The sequence below is a fragment of the Phaenicophaeus curvirostris genome, chromosome 4 (assembly GCF_032191515.1).
Source record: "Phaenicophaeus curvirostris isolate KB17595 chromosome 4, BPBGC_Pcur_1.0, whole genome shotgun sequence".
Taxonomy (NCBI): domain Eukaryota; kingdom Metazoa; phylum Chordata; class Aves; order Cuculiformes; family Cuculidae; genus Phaenicophaeus; species Phaenicophaeus curvirostris.
In genome coordinates this window covers 18525320-18551770 of record NC_091395.1, presented here as the reverse complement: position 1 = coordinate 18551770, position 26451 = coordinate 18525320, and the positions used below count along the sequence as shown (strand labels likewise).

The following is a 26451-nucleotide window of genomic DNA, read 5'->3' as shown; positions in this document are numbered from 1 at the left end:
AAAAGATTAAATGCGTGACTGAATTTAGAGTTTGAAACACACTTTTTTTTTTTACAGGAAATCTACTTAAAACCTTACTGATAGTTCAGTTTTGCTTTCGTTCCCCCAGGAAGGCCCTGCCTCGCCCAGATAATCACTACATCACTCCTGCACACTCACAAATCCCTGCTCCCATAAACCTCAGTAGTACCATGCTACATGCTCTGTAACCATCTAGCTGGACAACTAATGCTGCGTCCTTTGGCCAAAGTCACTGATTTTAAGCACGTGACTATTTAAATGCTAAGTTAGCATTTAGGTAACTTAACCCTAGAAGTCCAACATCAATCCCACGTTACACATGTGCAGTTATCAAGCCTCAAATATATAAATCATGTCACGTACCAACACAGCACACATTTCAGATATGAATATAAAGGCAAAGCAATGTATATTTCAACAGCTTTGTACTGCATTTTCTATTTTCCTTGCACATCAGGTGGCCATGTACAGAGACAGTAGGTTTTGGGGGGTCAGTTGGTTGGATGTGTTGGGTTTTTTTAAGTCAGAAATGCCAGTTTAACACAGAAAAGCTTTCCTCAGGGAGGTTTACAAGACCAAAAAACCTTCCAATAAAGGCAAGAAAGAACTGTCTCTGATTTCACACAAATGCCCTAATCATCCTGCTGTGTGTTATTTTGGGAAGCTGACAGGGTCTCTTGTGAAAGGGTATGAGTTTCTTCCCAGTATATGGCAAAATAACCCACAAGACTCACAACCCATTTTCCCTTGCTGTTCCATTCTCGAGTCAAAGCAACTAAGAAATCCCAGTCTCCACACTGAATTTTCTCCTGCTCCACCTAACATTAAGTTTCCGTGCATATGGTTTCTAATAAACTTAAAATTAGGAAAAGGCATGAAGTCGATCTAGTTTTAGCAGGTTTTCCAGTTAGAAGGAAGGCATTTCGAGTCCTTGTACATCCAGGCAATAAAATTTTAAGAACGTAGGCAAGATGTAGCTTTGCCTAAGCTGTACTACCACAAGAATGAGGTGCTACTGTCTGGCAAAAACTGCTTTTTGAAGCAAAAAGCACCAACGTAGCAAACATACTATTTATACTTTGTTAAACAGGCATTTTTTTCCTCTATATATCCTACTAACAGCTAAGGTGTTTTATTATGTAGGTTTCAATTTTTCGTTTACACCATCAGCTTTAAATCTTTAAATACAGGACAGCTGCCATCTTCAGGAACAAAAAGCACAATTGAAAACTACCCCCCCTAAACCAGCAGGCCGCATATGGAAGCTTGTTGCTAGGCAAACCTGCAAAAGCTATGCCTCAATATTTCCTATAGGAAACTAATGTAATTTTAGCATTGCACCTCCTTTCAAAAACAAGCTTCTATGACATGGAAAGCAGAGGAAATTAAAATACCAAAAAATAGTGATTATAATAAAAACTGTTACATGTAATACAAGCTACATTTTCAAGACACCATTAGAACTTGACAGAGCACGAGACTGGATTTTCCCAGCTGTCAGCAACTTCTCTGTCCCCTTCCTTGTCACATCCCAGGCCTAGTTAGAGTTAGTGTTTTTTTCAATTTTGTGTGCATTTAAGTAATATATTTTCTGCAAAGTAACTGTGTTTCCCTAAAGACCTGTAGAATGTTTATCTCGAGAACACATGGATGACGAAGACACAGCATTAAAAAAAAAAAAGCAGTGTCTAACAAAGCTGAAAATTATCATGTTAGCTGAGTGGGTAGAGGCAGTTCTCAAATATTACTTTTGAAATGCCAATGAAAACAAAAAACATGTCACGCATACAGTTGCTATTGCGGAATAATGTGATTTACACTTGTACAAACTAACTGCACTTTCTTCTGTTTAAAGAAACATAGTACTTCTTAAATGCTGGGAAAAAATAACACTTTTAATTAATTCAAATGTTAGTACACCAAGAGTAATGTAGAAAAATAGGCTGAAACTCAAAGCAATAAAGAAAAAAAGTGCTAATTTATCTCTTTGAAAAGTGTCAGCTGTTTTAAAGAATAAGAATAAACTGATGCCATCTTCTTTTAAAAATGGCTTTTAAAGCATTTACAAATCGTACTTTCCAACAGAAAGCAGAAAACTTCATTTGAGTGTTCTACACACAGCATGTTATTTTGTCTGAAGCTTGCTGCCCTCATCAAAGTGTTACCCATAGTACATGTGCGGAAACAAAATTCTGTCCAAGTAGATTTTGTAACACTTCGTTTCCGTTCTGTCTCCTGCATTTTCATTTCCAAGTCTTGCTGTTGGTAACTGGAACGTGGCTTACATAGGCCTGAAAATGCCTGATGAATAAAACGATTACTTTTACCCATCAGTGAAACTTGTTCTTCCGATCAGGATGATCGCCTTATGCTGTTAAACAGTGGACTAGTGCATTTCCTGGCTTAATACTGACCTGAAACATTTAGAATCACCTACAGAGTTAATTCTACATGTGGATGTTACTCCCTCCATTTCCTCCTCCCCCATCAATACCATCTGACTGGGAGGAAGATGGCCGAGAGTTCCGTGAACGAGGCTGGCCATTCAGTCCAAGTGGAGTTCCCAGCCGATGGCTCATTTGGGATGCCGTATCATCTGATTCCCACCGCTCCAACTCTTCCCGCACAAGCCGCTCCATTTGTTCCCTGTGGATTTCGTTGTCACGACCCAGTCTTTCATCCTAAACAGATTAAAAAACACAAGCTGGAAGCGTAGCTTCCAACCTGCAGCCAAAGCATAGCCCTACACAAGCTTAGGATATACTTATACCACTCAAATATTTCCACAGGCTAGTGGAGAAACACAGCTACTGCAGGAAATTGTTTTCTTTCTAGTAATCCAGCACTATTTGTATTAGTTTCCAATACATAAATTCACCTCCAGAAATGTAAAATACACTGATAAGAACACACATAAGGAAGCCCCAGCTCAAGAATCAAGCAGAATTATTGTCTGGAGCAACAGCAACAGTCAGGAATGCTGTATCTGTGACAAGGCAGCTGCAAGTCTGACCTAGGCAGCCCATCAAGACAGCCCATTTCACCCAGCCTTTAACAGTCCTGTTCCGGCTGTTCTTGACTCATCAAGGAAGCTCACAGGTTTTAACATCCACACAGATAATGCATTTGTCCCATTGGCCACTCCCAAAGGGCCCTCAATAAAGAGAAGGTGGGAGAGGAGATAGCAGAAGCTAGATAACCCTGGTGATAGAAGTGACCTGCTTCCACCTGCCATACATAATCCCATAAGCTACATCAGAGAAGCAGAGCAGAATGCACAGGCCTACTGGGTTGGATCCTCCAGACTCTAACAGACAAGTCCATAAAAGGGTTTGTATTAAAGCAAGCCGATACCAAAGGATGGAAGAACTGCATCAGCAACTACCAAATACTATTGCTGTCCAGTTCAAGGGTTTAAATGGTGCTCTGTTGCCACAGTGTGACACAGGCCTCATATAAGACGGGATGCCATTTCAGAAACCTGCATCATGTCCCTCCAGTAACACAAAACTGAAATCACATGGTCACTGCCAAAGCACCAACCCCATTTTCTACCACCATTCCCTCAACCCTCCCAAGTCCAGCAGTGGGAAGAAGTTGCGCTAACAGTAAGTATGCCACGCAGGTTGTGACCAGACAGGAGAGAGTAGGGGTTTCTTACCTCTGTGACTCCATCCAACAGCCTTCCCAACACATCTCTCCTTTTCAGTTTGGCTCTCTCCATCGCTTCGAGCTTCACAATAACAGCATCTATCTTGGAGACGATACTGCCAATAGAATGCTCCATGCGATCAACCCGCCTCATGAGTCTGAGGGCAACAAGTGTGAACTTCAGCAATTCTGACATTTCCAAGTCAGTATTGTTCTAGTATGTCAATGCACAGAGAGCGGAGAAGGATGAGACGATATTTAATTCATGCATGCATCTGACTTTCCACAGAGTCCTACTGTCAGGAAGGGAGGAGGTACACAAGAGCAAGAAAGTAACACAGGGGTAAAGCAGATAGGAAAAAAAGTACACATTACACTTCCTTTTCCCTACTCTTAGGGCATAGTCATCAAAATTTGTTATTCCTAATTACTCAAATCAGTCATTCAGCTAGCACTGCTATTATTAATTAATACGGAGATCTGTCATTTTAGACAAAATACATAAACACAAGTTACCTAATCCTATTAAAATCAACATCGAAAGTCCTTACTAAACCTACAACCTCCTCAAGGTTTCACAGCTAGAAAAAACAGAAAAGACTTCTAGTATTATTGTAGCGTGACCATTTTCTCTGTCTTTTCAATGACCAGGTTTTAAGGACAGGGGGATTTGGGTTGTTTTTTAGGTTTGGTTTGGTTTATTTTTTTCTCACTGACTCCCATGAGCATCTCTAAAGGACTTCCAATTCAGGTATTGCCTGGAAGCTTCTAAAAAGAGTGACTTAAGCACCTTCGAAATATAACATTGACTTTTATTAATAATTTGATTAATATTCAGAGTTATAGGAGAGACTACTGAAAGAAAAAACCCATAAGGAAAACAAAAATGCCCCTGTGCAGACTCATCCCCCTCAAAAGGATAAAAACTCACACTTGGAATTCTTCATAGGAAACCCCACTAGAGCTGCTGCCCCTCCTCCTGGAACTATGTCCACTGTCTTCATCCTCATCCTCCTCAGAGTCATCCAAGCTCCGGGGGAAGCTGCGGCTACTTAGAGGGCGTGGCAGTGAGCTCCTGTCCAGGTCCAGATCCTCCTTTGTGAAAACACAAGCCACAGACAGAGAAGATGCAGAGACTTACACCTGTACATGGGGAATGGGGGGGCCAAAGCCAAACACTTCCTGCCTTCCACCAGCTCCCCCTTGGCTTTCTACAGTTCTGCTCAGACAGTCAGGGATGACAGTAAATATAAAGGGAAATAAGAGGATTCTTTTGGAGCAGTAAACCAAAAGTTTGTGCTGGTGACGCACTATTCCTAACATTGAGCTCACCCTCTCTTTCTCCAGGTCATCTCTCATCTGCTGATGTTCATGCTCTGTCAATTCCTGGTCTCCATCCTGGTCATATTTGGTAAATATTGCTTCAATCTCTGCATCTGTGTGTCCCTTCCTGAAAAGGTAGTAAAACCAGTTCCATTACTTTCTGGTTTTGAGATGCTGAAGGAACTTCAAACATTAGAAAAATACTTCAATACAAACTCTCATCCTCAAGCCAAAGACATGGCTGAACACAGTGCTGCATATAAATTCACAGCACTGATAGTAACAAAAAGCTCAGGTCTTACCCTTCATTAATCAATACCAAAAATCTTTCCCAGATTGCACCCTGCTACTTCACAGCCATTCCTTTTATACCTCTTCGACTTGTTCCCTTTTCCTTGGACTCCTGCCTGTTCACAAACTCCTACAGTGGCTCTGATAAAAATACTACTGTTTCCCTGGAGGACTCGATGATGCGGTGGGTCTCTTCTAACCTGGTTATTCTATGATTCTGTGATTTCTGCTTCCTTAGATGTTTTCTCCCTCACGACACAGCAACTCAAAGAGGTTGGACCCCAGAGTGCCAAATCCTTCCTCTGGTATGGGAAGCTGTCCCACTGCATCAACATCAGCCACAGTGCAGAGTTCAGGAGCCAGAGCTCAGCACACCTCCTCAGATAAGACTTCTTTTCCATCTCAAACTGACCATTCTCTTCTCTCTTCTTCTCAGCCTCATGCCACAATTCAAATTTCCCTTTGAGCAATGCCTGTGAGTCTACACGAAAAGATTGTTTGTCTGTACATTTCTGTTACTTTACATAATTCCCCCATGAAACACAGGAAAAGCACAAGCACATGCTTAGTTACCTGCTAACTAAAAGGAAAACACTCTGTTGAGTTGTCTTTATTCACATTAGCATACTCTTGCCACATCACAGCAATGAGAGAAACTTGCATCAAAGATTTAACATGATGTAACTCTGGTGATACTATTCAAGGTAAGAAGTAACAGCTACCTTACCCTTTTAGATCTTGTCGGAGTTCATCAAAATTTAGTTTTCCACCACTTTGTCTCAGACTTTCTGAAATGTCATCAACAGTAGTTTTCTTCAATTTAAGTTTGATCATGGCTTTGTTGTAGCCCTGTTGGAAAGAGTGAAATTTTGTGTTTTACTTGCCACGAAATGTCAGCAACTGATTTCTAATAATGTTGTTCATTAGAAAATCAGTTAGTGTACACAATCATTGTGTTCCAAAAGCCCTACAAGAATCTATCTTCTCCCTCAGTTTATCCATCTTTTATTTCAGCATTTAAATAGACAAAATACATTTGTAACCTTTGCAGTTAAGAGGTAAGGCTTTCAACATTCAATTTGCACTACAGGTCAACAGGAACAGAGTATTTTGTCCCAGTGAGACATATTTGACTGTTAAGTGACAGTTTTAAATAATGCTGACAAACCAGGTTGTCACGGTGTAAAGTCAGACTATGTTTATGTCTTTCCCTTAAACATTTTGTCTGAGGACTACCCACTTGTGGCACCAGCTTGTCTGTAGTGCTGAGGTTCAAGTGCGGGCAGTGCAGGAGCAGGCCCCGCTCTCCCTCGCTGGGGTGAACTCGGGCCCCAGAGCTGCTACGATGGAGGGAGGGGATGGAGCCATTGCTGCTGCCCCCACTACCCCCCACTTGCTCGCTTCTGGGGCACCAAAAAGACACGGGCTGATGGGGGTCGGGCTGGCCTTACAAAGGACCCTCAAGGAAACGGGGGGTGGGGGCAGTCTCGCTCTCACCTCCATGCTCGCTCTCACTCAGACACTTCGATCAGACCAGCCTGGACCACGCGGCCTGGACCACGTGTTCCCGAGATCATCTGCTGCCTTCGATGTGGTGATTTCTTTCCTTCTCTCTCTCTCTCTTTCTCTCTGCCTCCCATCCATCACCTTATGGTGTGCGTGTAGGATCGGATCCGAGGGACCTGGGTTGTTTTTGGGGATTCATTTCTGTAACTTTGGGTGGTTGCACCTCCCCGTGTCTTTGTTGTGCGCCCCAGTATCTTGGTGCGTTTATGCTTGCCAGAGCCAGAAATAAATACTGCTTTTGATATTCACCCTGGGAGTGACCTTATTGGCCTCTGGATCACCACACAAACGAATCAAATCCCCCCCATCAGGGCCGGACACGAGCGTGTGGCTCGTGGGTCCGGATTGTGACACATGGTTTAGTCCTTGCCAGCAACAAAGACCCACACAGCCATTTGCTCACTCATCCCATCCTGGTCAGACAGGGAGGAGGACTGGAAACAAAGAAGGTAAAACTCAAGGGTTGGGATAAAAACAGTTTAACAGGACAGCAAAGGAGAAGAAAAACAATTGCTACAACAACAATAAAAGGATAAACAAAGTGAATGATATGTGCATGTGGTCTGATATGTGGATGTAGTGCTGTATTGTAGCCAGAAATGTCAAAAAGCACATGCGGCATGACCAGTAACTCAGTGTTTAAAACTTGGAAACAGGTTACTAAAATGCATTTAGACATTTCTGGCCACAGTACAGCACTGCACATGTTTTTCCTAAACTGTGATTCAGATCAAGTTCTTAACTCTGTTCAACAGTCTTACTGGCAGCCACCCCTGGGAGTTTCCAACATGTTATTCCAGACTCACCTCATTTTATTGCCTGAAACAAGGCAATCGTCAGTTCTACGAAGAAACCATACAGCAGTTATTTGCATCAGTTCAATGTTTCTCTACATAGGATCACTAGGTTGGATAAGACCTCTTAGACCATCAAGTCCAACCATTCCTATCTGCCATTAAACCATGTCCCTGAGCACCTCGTGGACCCAGGTGCTGGAGAACAAGTCTTACGAGGAGTGGCTGAGAGAGCTGGGGTTGTTTAGCCTGGAGAAGAGGAGGCTGAGGGGAGACTTTTTTGCTCTGTACAACTACCTGAAAGGAGGTTGTAGAGAGGAGGGAGCTGGCCTCTTCTGACTTGCACAGACAAATACTATGTGACATTCAGCAGGGTGATCATTAGATGCAAAGTCTCAGATGACTAAAACATGTTGTGACAGAAAGTTTTCATTCATTTAATTTACACTCAGCTCAGATTAATTTATTTTACCTAAGATATCTGTATTCTCATCAACTGCCAACACCTGATTTATACGATTTGCATAGTATTTTATGAAGTAATTTCAGATGTGAGGAATGAGATGGCAGGCAAACAAAATATCACTTTTACCTTCCTGATAAGGTCAGACAGTTCCATTTCCACCTTCTGTTGTGCCATATCTGATTTGACTTCAGAGTATGTATCACTGATAATGGCCAGAAACATGTTCTGTTCATGAGAGAAATGAAAAAGCCCACTTAAAAATTTCAAAAGTCCAAGACCTACTTCTCCCACAACCTTCATCATCTCTACATAATTTTTTTAAAAGGAGTCAGGATAATATTGTGAGTTGTTTAAAAAGCACTAACATCAAGAGTTTGAGATATTGAAATATGATGCACTGCAGTAGAACAACTTTTAAACAAGATTACTGGTGGTGTTAATAACTGGAGAATTACTTTCCAGAGAGAGTTCATGCATACACACAGAGGTGGCAATAAGCCATGTTTACCCACAAGGTCAAACTTATTCAGGTAACAACCGTGAATTAATCTAGGCAACACTGCTGGCAACAAAACTGCCTGAGGACTCAAGTTAACTAGTCATCCTTTAACAACCACCACTAACATAGGGTTCTTACCTAGTTACAGCCTTAGTTGTATTTCAGACTAAAGATAAAAAAAAGCTTAAAATCAGACACTTGGCATGTATGCCACTAACTCTGAAAAGAGTTCAGTCACTTGTCCAAACAAACGAGAAAAAAATGTTCTCATTAATCCTGTGCCAAATCTGTGATTTACTTGGGCCGTGCTGCGATTACTGAAAGGGTCCTTCGGAGCATGAAGTAAACATGACTGAATTGCAAACTGGAAGTTCAAACCCAGAAAGAATTACTCAACTTACTGGCACGCCACTCTCATGCAAAGGCAGTGTTAACCCCTATTTCCTCCCGGTCTTAAAAAAAAATGCTTTAGGAGAACAGTCTTCCAGTGTTGTATCTATACGTATTCTTGCCCAAAACCAGAGAAATAACAGATAACTTGGCTATTGTCTATTTTGCTTTCAGCCACCCAACATTAAGAGTTGGTGCTTTTTGCCCATCATTCTTAATGTAGTTTCCAGGTCTCAGATTAGTCTCAAGGAACTTACAGCAACATTTCACTCCAGCCAAATCACAAGATGTACAGATATTAATAAGCACAAATTATGATGAGTGTTTTGAATAACTTGCTGTGTCTTCATACTTCAGTGTTTCTCTGCTACTCCTAAAGAAAAACATGTTTCTTTCCCTTGCTGGACACTAGCCTCTGCTCCCCTGGATTTTATGAGGTGCTTCAAAGGAAATACCAAATTCGTTTCATGTGTGTCACACTGTCCGAAGAAGCACATTTTCCAATTGACTACTGGTCCATCCCACTGAGTACATAAGATTCTCTGCTTCCTTACTAGTGAATAGTCAATATGAAGTCTTCTGTCACCTCACACAAATAATATTTAAGTGTCATTTCTCCTTATCTCTAAGAATAATAGAAAGCCACATTAAGCACCAGGGTCATTAAAAACTCTAAAAGTCACAATGCTACAGGACCACTGTATCGCTTTAAGGTTAATAAAATTCTGCTTTAATGCTTGCCACCTTATCAGATCCACAAAAGACACACAGTTTTGGAAACAGTTTGAGAAATTCTTGCTTGTGTAACAGTTTCTGTCTAGTGAAATCATCAGAAACAAGTTTACTATATACTAATACCAGTACCAAACTAACTGAAGACTACATCCAAACAGAAGACACTGGGGCTCTTTCCTTATATAGACACAAAAAAAAAAGAATTTACTTGGTTTCCTGGGTTTCTGAGAGAGAGGTCTCCCCTTTCTACTTTTTGTTTATAAATTATGAGCAAGTCTGTAATACGATTTGAACACCAGTATTTACAGAGAGAATACAAATGAGTACTCACTCACAATATACTCACTGAATTTATCTGGCAGACAATCATGCCTACATACTGTCTCTCAAATAAGTTGAGCTTCTTATAATATTGCTTGTCAGAAAGTAAGTATACAGGTAATCTGCACTGGGAAGCAGAGAAATACAGGCCCACCTCTGCCCTGCAGAAGGCAGAGAGGGTAGAGAGAGGCCTTTGCAGGCAAACATGCATGTCTGAAAGCTGCGGCACTGCTAATGAATTAGGCTTTTCTAGCAGACAAGGTGCGTGCTTCATAAATGAAGTAGGCTGTGGCAGAAGTAGCCTACCACTCATGAGAGCACTTTATAAACTAAGAGTCTGTATAGAACATTACAGCTACTTTTCACCAAAAGGCACAGGCTTGCTGTGTATGCCAGTCAAGCATAATTCAGACTGTAGAAATAAATATTTGTTTACAACAATAATCATAATAAACCATTTTTTAAAACCACAATGTGGAAAGAGAATAATCATACAATGTAAATCTATTTTAAATCAAATAAAAAACAAGGAATGAAGTCACTGGCCAGGAAGCAGTCAGGGCCCTATGTGGACTGCACACTCACCATTATCAAAAAAATGCCCCAAGCTGCAGTAGTAATCAAAGAACAAGAGATGCAAAAATGGCAATTTACTTAAAAGAAAAAAAAAAAGTGCCACCTACCCACCCCACATAAACAAAGGCGTACATACCAAAAGAATGAAGAACATAAAGAACACAAATGTAGTGAAATAAATTGGTCCCAAAATTCGATTAGCTTCTTCAACCTCTGTGAAGTTGAAGTCTCCCAAAATGATGCGGAACTGAGTAAATCTTAAAAAACAAAACACATCCAGAAGTTGAAAAAAAAAAACCACTTTTGGAGCTGTGCAAAAATTCTCGACCTACTTCACACTAACGGCGTGACTGACAGGCAGCAGAGAGGACTGCACTACTATAACACTTTATTAGGCACTGCAGTTGTCAATTCCTCAAGCCCACCTCTTGGCATAACCAAACCTGTAGATGCCACTCATGGAACAGAACTAGGGTCTTTACTTCTGGCTTTTGGTCACAACTGACAATAGGGGCAACAGGAAGCAGAGAAAACCAATAATTACCATTGCGAAGCTTTAAGACTGACTCCTGCCCTCTCCTATACCTTCTGCCTCTCACACACAGCCCCAGCCATCTCCCTGGGCAGCCTGTTCCAGCGCCAAAGCTGGAGAGGATTGGCATTGCACAGCACCATCAGCATTTCAAGTTCCTCTGCTTCTCTACAAGAAACAACTCTGCCTTAGTGTAAGGGCGCAGGGGAAATTCAGTAACTGAACAAACTCCTAACTACTTCAGTTAGAATTGTGTTATGTTGTACCAAATCAATAAAGGAAAAACTGACTAACAACGTTAGACTTAGTATCTATGTCCTCTCCTAAATTCCAGCAATTACTTACAAATTTACTAGTTGGCTGTCTAAGACAGACCCCATTTGTGAATCAACCAACCACACATACTGTCAGGAACAGGGCACTATTATGCATACAATGTTTCAGTAAGCATTACAAACATAAGTAAGCACAGAATCGTTCACCTCTGAAGAAAAAGTTCTTCCTTTGTCTAGGAATGTGCCTGGTCAACTGTTACAAAAACCATGTCACTTTCACCAACCAAAATTGCCATTTTTTGCTCATTGATCTAACTGTAGTTACTTTTTCCATTTTTAACCTCAGAGTAAAGACACTTTTTAAACTAAAAATGCTATTTTAAAACTCATTTGCTACTGAGCTACATCAACAGTGCTATGTCTGCAGCTTATCTGTTTAGATGAATGTCATAAGATTTGTTTGGTTGCCTCTAGTGAGGCAAATCCATTTACCAATTTACTAAGAAATTCTTCGCAGTTTTTATTTTTGTACTTACATGCAGCCCTGGAAAGTGCTGAAGTCATCAATTTGAGTGCCAAAGACAAGATAAGCCAACTGAGCATACGCTAAGAAAATAATAAAACACATAATAGCGAAGCCAATGACATCTTTCACACAGCGAGACATGGTAGTGGATAATTGACTCATCGTTCTGTTGAAGTTAACAAATTTGAAAAGCTGTTAAACGAGAAAAAAACAACTGTAAAGACAAGGAACACCACAATTTCTTAACACAACTGCTGTCCACCTTTTCACACATGAAATGCTTTAACGAATTTGACAGAAGACAAAGTTAGTTAATTTACACCTAGAAATAACATCACTTCTTAAAAACACTGAGCTTTGAAATCTAAAGAAAAGCCTGTGAGAACACTAACTTTTGGGTTGGGTATGGGGTTTTGTTTGGTTGGTTGGCTTTTCACTCCTCTATTTGGCACCCTGGTCTCACAGCAGTGTTACCAAAATACTTCCAAAATCTTATTTATTTATATTTATTTTCAATGAAGATGTTAGCTATTAAGTAGTAAAATGGGAAAAAAAGACGATCTCACAGCTCATCTCACCTCAAGCAGGTGGCCAGAACAGAGAATTCTCAAGGTACCCTCCAACCTGCATTATTTTGTTACTCTGCAGTTTACCATTAGATCTTATAATGAGCCACTTTATTTCCTAAGCCATGATGCAAAAATTAGATGCAACTTTGTCTTGTAAAACAACGAAAGATTAGCTAACTTGCTTGATAACCTAAGTACCGGTTTGGAGTATCATAGTAGAAATTCACATACTGTATTTTTTCTCCCATTAGAGAATTTATTAACTAAATGTTTCTGTGCAACTCTTTACAGAGGCCAGGAAAACAAGTACTGATATAAAAAGAAGTATCACTAGAAAGGACACAGCAAAACAGAGAAACTAAATTTAACTAAAGCAACGTATCTAGTTTTCAAATGAATTGAACTAGCTTTACCAATCCTTCTAGTAATTCGCAATTGTAAGGGCTGACTAAACCTATGACCAAACTATAACCTAGCTTTTAATCAGCAACAAATTACCCCTGTGCTCTGACTTTCTAGCACGATCAATTTTAGGAGAAACACAACTAAACCTCAAGTAAATATATCATGCAACATTCAGATACTGCTTATGTTCTAATGTTAGGAAAATTATGTGTGTCTTGGAGTTACCTTAATCCAGACAAAAAACACAGTGACTGCAGCAATGTTGTTGAATTGCATTTGCCAATATGCCAAAGGTTCAAAATTGGGGAACGAGTCCTGATTTTCCAGCAGCTTCTTCAGGAGCATATCAACAGTTGATGTTCTATAGATACTAATCCCTATAGCTGCCACAGAGAGCTGAGTACAAAAGAAACATACAAATACATGAAAGGTGACAAGGGTTTTAAAACAACTTGTTTCAGTCATATAAAGACATGAGGAACTTCATGTTATCTATAGCGCTACCATAACATGAGTTTCAAGTAAAAGCAAAAATATTTTCAAGGTGTCCTGGCTACAGAGCTAAACTTCCAAAAGTAACAGCTAGGGACTGTACAGAATCTAGAATAAATCACAGATGCAAGCTTCTCACAGTCCTTCAGGGTTAGCCATCACTGATCACTTTGGCACTTTGGTTCCTGTTTCACCACCTTTCACTCAGGGGAAGTTTTAACAGTCCAGTGGCTGCTGTTTGAGACAGGATCCAAATCAGAATTTCTGGACAGGCAAGACTACAGGCAAATAGCCTGGGAGCACGAGGATTTAGAAATCTTCTCCTTGCCACAGCTGAAGAACAAGATGACAATGAAGCCTAGTGGGCTCAAATAACGAAGCTGTCACAGAGAAGGAAACAGAAGGAAAGAAAGTGACAACTCAGAAAGACAAAAGTGAAAAAGAGAGAATAGCAGAAAGATGGCAGTAGTCAATAAGGTACTAGAGTTTCTCCAGAGTACAGACTGACCAGTATTGCCTAGAGTACAGCACAGAAGCTGCTGGTTTATCATATAGGTAAGGTTCTTGCCTGGGCCTCTGCAAACACGCTTTTTATTAGTGTAGTGATCACTTCACCACATACAGAAAGTTATAAAGTACATTATATAAAATGTAAATGTTCCTCAGACAAGGTATAAACATCAAATTTGACCCTCGTGTGAATTGCATTTTATACTCATGCTTGAATACACAGAATCACAGAATAACCAGGTTGGAAGAGACCCACCGGATCACCGAGTCCAACCGTTCCTACCAAACACTAAACTACACTTGACTAACAGAACAGCATCTTATTTCCCTCCTCTGTGAAGTATCACAAACAGCACACAGTTCACATAAACATGGTGTTTGTAAAATGGTCCTTCAGTTACAAAGCACTGTGAGGCAAGTATGACTTTTCCAGGTTACAGATACTAACTTGAACCTTCGATTCATCGAAGCCTGAAGATACAAAAGTAGCATGGGACTGGAACTGTTTCAGCACCACTGGCTTTGTTTACTTTTGGTAAGCACAGCTCAATATAAGTCCAGAGGGAATTTACTATGTAGCTTTAAATTCAAATCTCAGATTTTCTGCTACACTGAAATTAACTATGTGCAACACTGTTCACTTGACCAAGAAAGCAGCCCTGACAGCTGCTAGTACTCCACAGTTTAGAGATACTTCTTTAAACTTGGTATGAGCAGCTAAGTATTTCAATACCCCATTAAATCTCTTTGTGGTTCGTTGCAAACATATTCCAACCCCAGTCCCATTCCTTCAATGCAAATCACTATTTTAAAGCAAATTATTTGCTTACTGGAAAGCCACTGCAATAGTCTGTATCAGATACATGGAAGACAAATGAGGGGGAATTTATTACCTCTTGTAATGGTTCTGCCTTTATAGATAAAAACTGAAAAAGCATACCAGACAAGTATTCTAAACCTTTCACCAGGACACAACGGTTAAAACCACCCAAGACAGACCAAGCAAGTTTCCAAAAATCACTGACATTACAACACAGACTAGAATTGTCATAGGCCGACTGAACAGCCCTATAGTCTGCAACTGCTATTACTAATGAAGGCCTTACCAGCATGAATGATGATTAACATCTTTCACAAAACGCATTTTGGAAAGCAATTTTATCTTTATCATAAAGATTACCTACCACAATGATAAGGATATCAAGGCAATTCCAGAGACTTCTGAAGTAGTGCAGTCTATGAATGTGAATTTCTAAGATCTCTTCCACCGTGTAATAAAGAACAAAAAGACAAAATACCATTTCACAGGCTGCCAAGAAAAAATCATAAGTGGAGATGTAGTGAATCAGCCTCACGGGCTGAAACTGCCAAGAGGTAACAAGGCCTCCAGTTGCCGGAAACTCCACTAACAACCTGCATTTAAAAGAGGCAAAGAAAAAAAATTAATTTACACTGTGTCAATAAAAAGCACTACTAAAAGACACATGGCTTTATTTACACAATTATTTATATTACAGAAACAGGCAAAGCCCACATACGGCTCAGAGAGGACCCTACGTAGAATAGAAGGTGTAAACCGGAGCACACTCAAATTTGACTAAAACCCAAAGCATTTGAGAAACAGTAAGAAAACAGAGACAGAAAGATCTGTCTTCAGCTGCCTTAGTTTCAGGTTGTCTAAACTAAAGACTGACGCTATACATCCACCTGCAAACCGCACCCAAACTGCTGCAGGATCAGGAATGTTCAGGTAATGCAGTTCAGATGATGCAGTGCACCCACCACATGCAGTCTCACACTCCTTTGAGAGGGAGAGGGAGACATGCCACTTCGGTTGTCTGCCCTCCTTGATACAAAATATGTGTTTACCTGTGTCCTCAAAAGAAAGCAATCACAAGAAAACCTGAGGTCTACAACGTACACTGTGCAATTTGAACACTATCATGGTTCTGTTTATACCTGACAACGCAGAACAGGTTGATGTTTGCATTGTATACCGAGAAATCAATGAAAGCTGCTCTGGTCCCTCTGTCCAGCCACAGGTTATTCTTAAGGCCAGCAATCTGCACAGCTGTCATTTCTCTGGTCCTTGAGAGGTCTTGGTAATAACCAGCTCCACTGTATGTGGCAATCGAGCCCCAGTGGCTGCTCCCATTCAAATCCTTCTCACTGGTGTACGTCCAACTAGCTCAGATGGGAAACAGAGCACATTAGTCTTTCCGCTTTCAACTTAAAATTAACAAAATAAGACACCAAAAAAACCTAACCAAAAAGTCCCCACTCATAGAGCTTTAGGAATTTTTGAAGCTTGTACCTTGAAGAAAGAGCTTACAAAGTTCCTTTGACTAACACAGCAAAATTAAGATAGAAACACGGCTCACAAGTATTTTAATTGTGAAAAGAGGATGCATCAATCCACTCACGTAGAATTTGTTCTCAGGGAAACAAAGAAAATTGGCGTTTACATAGTTACATTCTACCTTCAAAACCCTTCACAGTTCATCGCACACACTGTCTTCCAAGAGAGGCAGTGCTATTCCCGTCTTTTAGCCAGGGAAGGCAACTCAGTGAAACCCACTGCAGTAATACACTCTGGAATTATACCGCCAGTACTCATGAGCTGCAGTGCTGCACTCGGACCACAAGACGTCCCTCACACGTAACAACTACCAATGGCACAATGACAGCACCTAAACTCAAGTGGAGCAAGAGCGCAGTCCTCTCCAAGTTCAGTAAGGTTTCTCCATGAGCAGAACTGGCAGCTTCTCTGGATTTACCCAGCTTTAGACAGAACACACAGCAAACGCAGAGTTGCCTCTGCCAAGCAACTTGTTGCGTAATTTGGCATAAATCAAGTACTACGTACGCTGTTCCATTTCGAAGCCCAAAAGGAGCAGTATCTTCATTAGCTACAGAGTAGACATCATAGCAGTCTTTGATTTCATCCTTTAAATCTTCAGGTATTGAGCATGAACCATTTCTTACTTTCAGCTGCCGAATGCGTGGCACCCCTAGGAGCAGGTTCTCATAATAAATGAAGCTTTTGTTTTCTGCCATGGTTCTGTTGTTGTACCATATATCCCAGTAAAGACCATCCAGCAAAGGGCCCTCTGCGAACTGAGGAGGAAGAGAAAATTTTAGTTTACATGTTGCCAGCACTACTTTTATAACTCTTTATTCTGTGGACACGTTAGAACTGTAGTTGATGATTTTTCGAACATTAAGGCAAGGGCCTTACTGCTACCTGTCCTCCAAAGACACAACCCAACCTTCCCCTATCCTGCCCCACTAGCACTACCTAGGTTCTAAATGTTCACATTCACTTTGTTCCATAGCTTTGACACTGTGCACAAAAAGATCTTTGCACACAACCCCCATCACAAGAAAGAAGAGTCTGCAGGTTAATACAGGCCGTGACAGGACACACAAATCACAGCAAGAGAGAAATAAAAAACTATGTTTAGATTACCTTCCAGAAGTCATCCATTGTGGACAAAGTTTTGAAATCAGTTTTCTCCATTTTTGATAAAGGTGTTTCCAGGAAGAGCTGAGACATAACTCTTGTGTAATAGTACATATTGGAACTCACTGTCCCATAAGTCACTGCAAAAGATTTGGTAAGGATTGAGAGGTAAAGGGGGATGGGGAGAGAATTGAAAAAAAAAAAACCAGAGAAACTGCTTTCTTGTATATTGAATACACAAGGCTGTATTTGTACAGATTTTGTGCTGGGAAGCTTAAGCTTCAGAACAAAAGAAAACCAACACCAAGCCGCATTTGTCTGTCAACTGTGACCAAAATACAAACAGCAGCAGAGAATGAACGGATCAAACAGTTTAAAATACTCAGTTGTCCTTTCCATGCCTCATTCTATTACTAGTACTTCTACAAAAGCTAACTTCAAGAAAAATAAAGACAGCCTGAAGAGAGGTGATTTGTGCTATCCAAGGCATCCACAGAGAGCTGGCAAAGATGCCACAAGACCCCAGAATAATTATGCCCTGCTTGAGCAGACAATGATGGCTAATCAGGATACCACAGGGCACTGCAAATGACATCCTCACTTACAGTTAGACAAAGGAACTCCATCCAAGATCTGCAGTGCTCCTAAGAGAATCCCCCTTCCGTGAAAACAAATGACTGGTGTTACTAGTTTTCTTCATACTGGGCCAAGTATTTGGCTAAGGACCACAGAGCATAAATTATAAAATGACATACAAAGCCAAGATGGTTTGACAGCACAGTCTTCGGCACTGATACTGCCTATAGATACTTAAAACCATTTTATGGCTAAAACTCAGACAATCTTAAAAGATTAAGTCTACACTGAAGAATCTCCACCAGTTTTCACAATTTTACAGAACTGTTTTATCACAGGGAACAAAATACCTTTTCTTCAGCAATGGGAGAACAACAACTACTTTTAACGCAGTTGTGAAGTGGCACATGGAATGCATCCTATGATTATACAGTACCTGGATTCTCTCTAAATCTGTACTCTCAAAAATACCAGAGTACAAGAAATGCCAGTAGCATTCAGCCTGCACTGGTAAACTCCATCCTCAGGCATGTCAAACCACAGAACAGTTTGTCCCACAGTTATTGCTTAGGACAGTAATTTAAAAGATATTAATGAGTTCGCAATATCTGTACATATTTAACACTCTATACTTTTCCTTTATTCTGTTCCCAAAAATCTTTTTCTATAGCAAAAGAAATTGTGAACAGCCTGTAGTCAAACTTTTCCCACTGAAACCAATTTTACTTTATTTTAATTCAGGTCTCTCCCTGATACACCTCTCTTGGTGCTACAGCATACCAGCCACAAGCAGTCTTGCACGATTTTGTCCATAAACTTGCACTAAGTATTCTTAAATGACGCAGGTAAGGAAAGAACCATTATACTTGGTATATAACCATGCTTGCAGTACAACACCAAATAGTTGTGTCAATGGCCTAAAGTTTGGGGTCTTGGGAGTTTTTCAGTAACTCTACTCTGGACAAGCAAGGCAGATTTGCTCTTGGAACCAGTCTACCACATAGTTTTGCATATTTTTTTTCCACTCCAAGATTATACCTCACAAAAACCAAAACCATCACCTTGTCCAACTACAAGTGATCAAACATGACAATTTAAGTGACACTTACATTTCAGGCATTTAGAACAGAACTGCCCACATTAAAAAATAGAGGCTTGAAATATACTGGCTTTCCACAGATACACTAACTTTATGCACACAGATTTTGTTGTTATTCCTCCTAGTAACAAAACAAAACATCTATTTCACAACTCCTCGGTAAGTCTTATTTTGCATTGTCTTGCTAATTTTTGTGCAAATATACAAATATATCTTTGTTTTACTATTAAAATTAAAAAAAAAAATCCAGAAATCTTGAAATAGAGTTGTATAAGGGCTTCAAGTTCCAAACACCAGAAGAGACAACCACTTTCAGAACCATTATGTTATAATAGCCACAACTGCTCACGGTGCCGTGTGAGGCCTCTGATAAACACCCTGTACTGTCTGTGCTCCAGCACCATTAAGGTTTTTCACCCTGAATAAAGAACAGCTAACTCAGTTCAGGCTCCTTAAACTCCACCTGGATCCAGGAACATGTGTGAAAGACTGGAGATGCATCAAGCTCCTCACTTCTACACTATGTCTGTATTTAGTATAATCTGCTAATGTTACCTTCAGTGTTGATTCTAGAGCACCTACCTCAAAAGCAATCACCTACTTAAAAACCAAATTAAAAAAAGAAAGGAAAAAAAAAAAAGGTAGGTTGAACGTTACTCTGTTCTGTGTTCTACAGTGTTAAGGTACTTAATACAATATCAGAGACAACAAAATAAGCATCACACTTAAATCATGGAAGTCTCCATCAGTGACCCACATATACTTGAATGTGTGTGTGTATATACCATATGCTGCAGATGGACTGAAAACATCCAGCATTGTGTAAACACAGTCTATCAGGTATTTCTAAGTAGCTAGCATTATCTCTGCCTTTTTAGCATCAATAACTTTTATTCTTAGAATGATCTGTGCATAAGCTTGGTGATAAATTTGAATTCAGTAATTTAATTTTTTGTCCTAGATGACTAACTCCTACTTTGCACAGTTAACAGGTCTGTTTATTGATTTCAAAATGCATAGCAGAGCATTACACTGCAATGTGTACTACATATAAAAGGCTCCCTAGAAAGAACAAGTGTATTATCATCCTGCTTAAAGATTCAAAACCTGTTAAGGCACAGAAAGTTTCAGTATTTTCAATCCCAAGCATCAATCCAAGTGCAGACCCAAGGAATTTTTCATTCCAAATATTTGCCTCCACACCTGCCCATTAGCTCTCCCACATCACTGAAACAACCTTCATTCTGGAACCACAGACAGCAAGCAGGTAGTACAGAACTGGTGCACTGAGGCTGAATGATACTTACGGACACATAAGACCACAAGGAAAATCATGTATGTAACCAACTCCCGTAAAACACTTTTCAGGTATCGCTCTCTGCTGGTGTTGCTTTCTTCCATGAGCCTTGTTCCCCACAGACCTTAAAGGAAAACATATATAACTGATAAACACAGATGTCTGACGCTAGATAACAAGTGATCCAACTAGTGAAGTGGTTTTGAAAGTTTAATCCATGTCATGTCTGCTGCACGTTCTATGTATTTTAAACCAATCTAAGTTCAAGAAAGGACAATTTCTTTGGGTTGCCCTTTGGCTGAACAAGGGACAAGGTATTATTAGCTATTAACAAGTTACCACAGTAATTTAGTAACAACCGCTCTGCAGAACTGTAACAGAATCTGACACTCACAGACAGCAGCCCTTCAAGAAACGTAGTGCAGCATTTTAGATTTTTTTTGAATATGAAAAGCATTGTTTGACAAATGAAAATGCACGTTCAGTACCAAATCTTTACTTGAAATCTCAACTAACTTTCAACCTGAAAGGAGGATATGTCAGTCAAAAAAAAATTATAAAGAAAACAAGTTGTAACCTTCCTCTCTCAAAAAGGCAAGACACAGCAGGGATCTTGGCGAGTATTTCTACGTGATTTCTTTCCTTGCACAACAAAGAGATACCACTGAAACACTAGTAGCATCTAGCTGTCAAACTGGGCAACTGCATTAGCGGAACTATTTCTGCCATTCACTGGCCTCACAATAATATACTTGACATTCTCAAGAAGACAGCGTAAGAGAAGTTATTGAACTTTGGTGATCCCTTTCAAAACGGTACCAGAAAAGCAAAAGGATCTTTTAAGTACAGTCACTAAAATAAACAACCATCTGCAAACAAAAAAACCTCATGAAGTAGCCACCATACTTATTTCATGTGCCTAACACAGAATGGGAAGAAATCTGGGAACAGCTGCTGATGCTTACTCCAGAACTGCTACCTTCAAGGCACTTGTCTTCATTTAAGCCCAAATAAACCAAGGTGATTCGACTTTAGTTTACAGTGGGAGAGAAAGCATATAAAAATAAAGATTCACTCCTACAGAACAGTGCCAAACTTCCATCCTTTTCAGGTATTTTAAACAACCAACCTTCCAAAATGCCCTTTATGCTCCTAGCAGATGGAAATGAAGTAACTTCCAGCTCCCTAGGAAAAAAATCTTGGATCCATCAAACATACCACAGGAATTTTAAGTCAAATGGAACATCAACAAAGGATAGACAAAATAAGCTATAAAATGACAATGAAGTGAGAATTGTTGCTTTGCAAACACTGCTGCAAGACTACGACAGACAAAAGGCTAATCCGCCTGCTGCAGAACTTCATTTGCTAACAAAGAGCTAGGAATAAGGAAGCTCTTCCCTCTACCTGCAAATATGACCTTTATTCAGAAAAAAAACCAAACACCATGTGTCAGATGTTTTTACAAGCCTTCCAGCCACCACATTTTTAAGTTGTGACCTAACCACAAAGTCAACTAGGAAACTTCTCTAGCAGGCACAACAAGCATTAATAGTCTAAGTATTTATCTCTGTTAAGTCCTTAATTAGTTAATTATAACCTTCACTAGTGTCAGCCTCCAAAACAAGAAAGCTAGTTCAAAGCTGTTCTTTAAGGCTAAGTCTGAAAATTTACAGATAAAGACTGCAGCTTTACTATGCAGAATGCCAAATCCTCACCATTAGGTCATTCCTGAAGACAGAAACACAGAAACAAGACCATTTATAGAGCCACTAGTACTAAAGAACTCAACAAATTCACTCTCTAATTCAACAATACATTGCACTAGAAACACTCATAATAAAGGTAGGAAAATATTACAGAATAGAGGAAGAAACAGCTGGAACAGGCAGTCAGCTGAGTGGGAGAGCCAAGTTCCAGCACTCAGCATATTACTCACTAATAAAAAGCGTGGCAAGCAGAAAATGTTGCAAGCTCAAATTCTGTCATATTAGAATATTGTTAGGAGTGAGTAATAAGCAGAAAGTTACATGTGAAGGAAAAAAAAGGCAAAAACATCACACCAGAAACCCAGTACCAGAGATGATACAATGATCTTTGTGTTAAATGAACTCTGGATTTGCCCATCAGCTAGCTTGAAGCACTCATCAGCTGCCATGTTTTCAGAAGATGCATACATCAATCCCCTTTTTGCCATATTAGAATATTGGTTTAGATGCATCAAAAATAGTGGCAGTAAGCAGTGCTAGATTTAAGTTGGCATCTGTGGCAAGCACCTTTCTACCCTCAATTAATCATTTTCAGTTAATTCTTTATATAAATTTGCTATTAATGAACTATTTGACAAAATCTGTCTCTTGCATTTATCAACAAATCTGCAACTAACACTTCTCTCATGCAGCCCAAACGAATCACCTAAATAGTATACAAACTCAGAAGAGATGTCAAAAAATAATGATCAAATGCAAATAAAGCTTAGATGAAATTTAAACTTAGAGTAAAAAAAATCTAGTTTGTCAGCAAACACAGGAAATTAAAACCTTTCACAGATATAAGATATTCTATACACATACACGCAGTATATATAAAATGTATACATACATACTTACACACATACACCTACGTAATTATAAATCCAAGTTTATAAGGTATAGAATGCAGATAAAGTAATTCAGATTTACATAACAGACTTAAGTTCTGAAAGCCCTCAAGCCAAGGTACATAGCACTAGCTAATCTGCCTACAAAGAAATTCACATGCTAGAGGAAGAGAGGGGCTGCAGGAAGGAAAGTGACGCTCAGGCAGATGCTTCATCCCAAAACAAGGATAAAACACAGCCCCACAATCCTTAGTCCACTTTCCTTAGTTAGATACAACTGGAGCATGCACTAGTTCTATTCAATAAAAATGTCATGAAAGTAACAATGAGTGACTGGAAATTATATATGACACTTCTATTTAACAATAACCAAGAAAACCTTTCACGAAACCCTTTCGCTATGTAGCCGGCAGCAATCGCACCCTGCAGTACCTCCACAGCACGGAAGTCACATCTAGCTGTTTGGTATGCCCATGAATAAATGGCAATATTCTCAGGAAAGAGCCAGAAACGGATCTACTACAGCAACTTTAGCTACACTTGCCTATAAACACAAAGCATACGCAGGTCAGAAATCAACAGAAACTGTGGATAATAACCACATGGATAAATCCACTCCAAACAGTTCTAGAACATGAAAAAAAGTCTTTTCATTTTACAGCTAAAATCAGAATACTACCAGTGTTCACTGCTGCCTTGAACAGCATGAGGCAGCTTGGTCCACAGCCATTATTAAAAATATTCTCTTTGTTTTCTTGCACTGCAGGAACGTGCAACTGCAATAAGCTCACACACAATAGTGAAAACAGAATCACAGCAGTTGAAAGGATGCATAATGTTATCATGTGAAAGGTCGTCCTCACCATTCAGCCTGAAAGGAGAAATTAAAAATGCAAGCTACGTACACACATCACCTCTCAAGCTGTTTCTTCTAGCCCAAGATACATTGCTTTTAGGCAGCAGGACAGGCAAGATATCTGCCTATCAAAGCAGGGCCAGAACATCCCCTCTTGCAACGTCGGCCTGATGCTGATGCCACTGAAGGCTCACCTGCACTCAATCAGCTCAGCACAGCACGTAGCTTCACCAAAAGCCAAATTCCTTTTGGCTCAGCTGACAAAGGTGAAAATAAACGAATAAGCTTACAAAAATAGAAAAAAAGCATACTAAAAATAAGCAATCTTATTCTGCCCCAAACCAACCCTAAGCTGTAGATGCAGATGAACTACTGATTCAATAAAGAATTTTACCCAGCCTTCATTAGCATAGTCCCCTGGGGGCAGAGGGAGGCAGTATCTGCCTGATGGACTTCCTTGCTATCTGCAGACACCCTACCCTGACCTTAGTAAATTATGTTACTAAACTCTGCATTCAGGTTCAAAATGACTCAGAAACCAGCACCAAAACCAGCTGGTTTTAAGTATTACTGCAGAAATTACAACTGAGATGAAACAGCAGCCTTATGCCAGGTTGCAGTTATCACAAAGTCACGCTTGCATGCATTTCATGTTGCAACACCACTACTTCTCACCACAGTTAAAAGGATACCCAGGAACAACCAGTACAAAAGGAGCACCTTAACAGTCTAGATACAAATTTTTATAGAAGGACTCCACTTTCTCTGTGTGAAACAGCTCCTTCCCTCGGCAGCTAGGTGTCTCAGTGACAAACTGAACTAAACACACCTCTGAAGACTCCAAACACAGCAATGTTCGTGCATAACACATAATTATCACAGATTTCTTTTTCCTGGCCATTCTGTTCTCTTGTTATGAAGTGACATAGATCACTGAACATCCTCCCAATAAAATCTGCTGTAAAGACAACATGCTCTCTTCCAAGACCTCTGCAGGCCTGACTTGCATCCAAGCAAAACACTGCAACAATCAAAAGTGATTTATTTTGGTGCAAGACAGGTGAAGTCAGAGAAATCACTACAGAAAATAATCTCTGAATGCACATGAAAACCAAAGTGAAGACATACAGGACATCCAATAGGCTAATTTACAAGTCCCTGCTTAAACAGACTTTGTTTTGACATCTCTGCTGATGCTGTGCCAGTAATGGTACTTCTATAATTTCAGAAAAATCATGGATCAGAAGACGAAAGCTTATTTGCTAAATACAGTTTATGTTTCCTGCAGCTTTACAACTATACAGATGTTGCCTGGCAAACAAATCCTATGTTTAAAATCCCCGCAATTTGATGCTGATATTTCAAGCTTTTCTGAAAATGAAGAGGGGGTTTTCACATGTGCTCCACAACCTCGAATCCAAAGAACTCCCCAGCCACCGTTCTCCCTGTTGTGGCAAATCATCCGTGTACAGGGCCAGCTCAGCACGGAATTAATACTGCAAGCCCTGAACGCTCCTCTGAGGTGTCAAACCATGTCCCTGGGCACTAGCCGCCTGTGTTCAGCGACAGCAGCAGCTCCGAGGGAGAACAAAAACGAAAAAGCAAAACGAAACAAACACAATCCCACTCGAAGCACCAAAGCACCCCCACAGCCTCTTTCACGGGATGCTGGAAAAGAGGGAAAGGCAAGCGCTCTGCTCAAGTTCTCCAAAGACCCGGTGCTGGGCCACAAGGGTCCAAACGCCCCCTCTTGCGCTGAAAGCAGGCGGGGGGCAGAGCCCTGTGCCCCGGAGGAAGGAAAGGAGGGGTGGGTAGGTGGGAGGAGCGGCAAAAGGGACTACAAACAATAACATAAACAATTCTGCTACGAAAGCCTGGAGGCTACGGCAGCCGAGGCGCAGCAGCAGGGAAGGGGGGAAGGGAACGGGGCGGGGGGGGGGGGGGGCAGGGGCAGAAGACGGGGCGAGGGGCAGAGGGGGATGGAGGGGCAGGGTGTTGGGAGCCCCTCACCTCGCAGCCGCCGCGCCAGGCGCTCCCCCCAGGCGGCGCGGGGCGCGGAGCCCTCGGGCGGCCCCGGCGCCCCCTCCCCGCCGCGTCCCCGCCGCGGCCGCCCCGCGCCGCCGCCCCACTCCGCGTCCATCGCCGCCGCCGCCTCCTCCTCGGGCTCGAAGCCCGGGTTGTCCCGGCTCCAGGCCTGCCGCGAGCAGGCGGAGGGCGGCGGGGACGGCGGGCAGGACCCCTCGCCCAGCCGACCCAGCTCCAGCTGCTCCCGGCCGCGGGCCCCGCGCGCCGCCATCGCACCGCCTGCCCTTCCGCCTTCCCTCCTTCCGTTCCTCCTTCCCTCCCGCCTTGTCTTCCTTCTTTCCTTTTCTTCTTTCCTCCTTCTCTCTCTCTCTCCCTCCCTCCCCTCTCCTTCTCTCCCTCCCTCCCCTCTCCTTCTCTCCCTCCCTCCCCTCTCCTTCTCTCTCCCTCCCCTCTCCTTCTCTCTCCCTCCCCTCTCCTTCTCTCTCCCTCTCTCTCCCTCCCTCCCCCTCCTCCCTCCTTCTCTCCCTCCCCCTTTTCTCCCTCCGCCCCTCCCTCGTTTTCTCCCTCGCCCTTCCCTCCCTCCTTCCTCCCTCC

At 41.2% G+C, this 26451-nt stretch overlaps 1 protein-coding gene across 4 annotated transcripts; it reads right to left on the bottom strand.

The window, feature by feature from the left end:
- Positions 1-1030: 1030 nt before the first annotated feature.
- On the bottom strand, positions 1031-26128 carry PKD2 (polycystin 2, transient receptor potential cation channel). Of its 4 annotated transcripts, none has more exons than XM_069855406.1 (15): positions 25843-26128; positions 20388-20501; positions 17412-17545; positions 16809-17059; positions 15902-16126; positions 15127-15355; positions 13166-13336; positions 11977-12158; positions 10770-10890; positions 8239-8337; positions 6014-6135; positions 5005-5122; positions 4604-4767; positions 3683-3830; positions 1031-2702 (listed from the first exon to the last, which is right to left on the bottom strand). In XM_069855406.1, exons 1-15 carry the CDS (start codon positions 26126-26128, stop codon positions 2469-2471), a joined length of 2598 nt encoding a protein of 865 aa, XP_069711507.1. In that variant the 3' UTR covers positions 1031-2468. The 4 variants fall into 4 exon arrangements, with proteins under 4 accessions (XP_069711507.1, XP_069711508.1, XP_069711510.1 ...); XM_069855407.1 differs by having other exon boundaries at positions 4604-4764; XM_069855408.1 differs by lacking the exon at positions 1031-2702 and having other exon boundaries at positions 3689-3886.
- Positions 26129-26451: the final 323 nt, after the last annotated feature.

Excerpts from the sequence above, each read along its gene's own strand:
- PKD2 (XM_069855406.1), bottom strand. The coding sequence starts at position 26,128 with ATGGCGGCGCGCGGGGCCCGCGGCCGGGAGCAGCTGGAGCTGGGTCGG. Across the intron at positions 17,546-20,387 it reads CCTTGTGGTCTTATGTGTCC|TGACTTATGGGACAGTGAGT; the intron begins GTAAGTATCATT and ends AATCTTTTGCAG. Across the intron at positions 12,159-13,165 it reads TGTTTTTTGTCTGGATTAAG|CTTTTCAAATTTGTTAACTT; the intron begins GTAACTCCAAGA and ends CTCGTTTAACAG.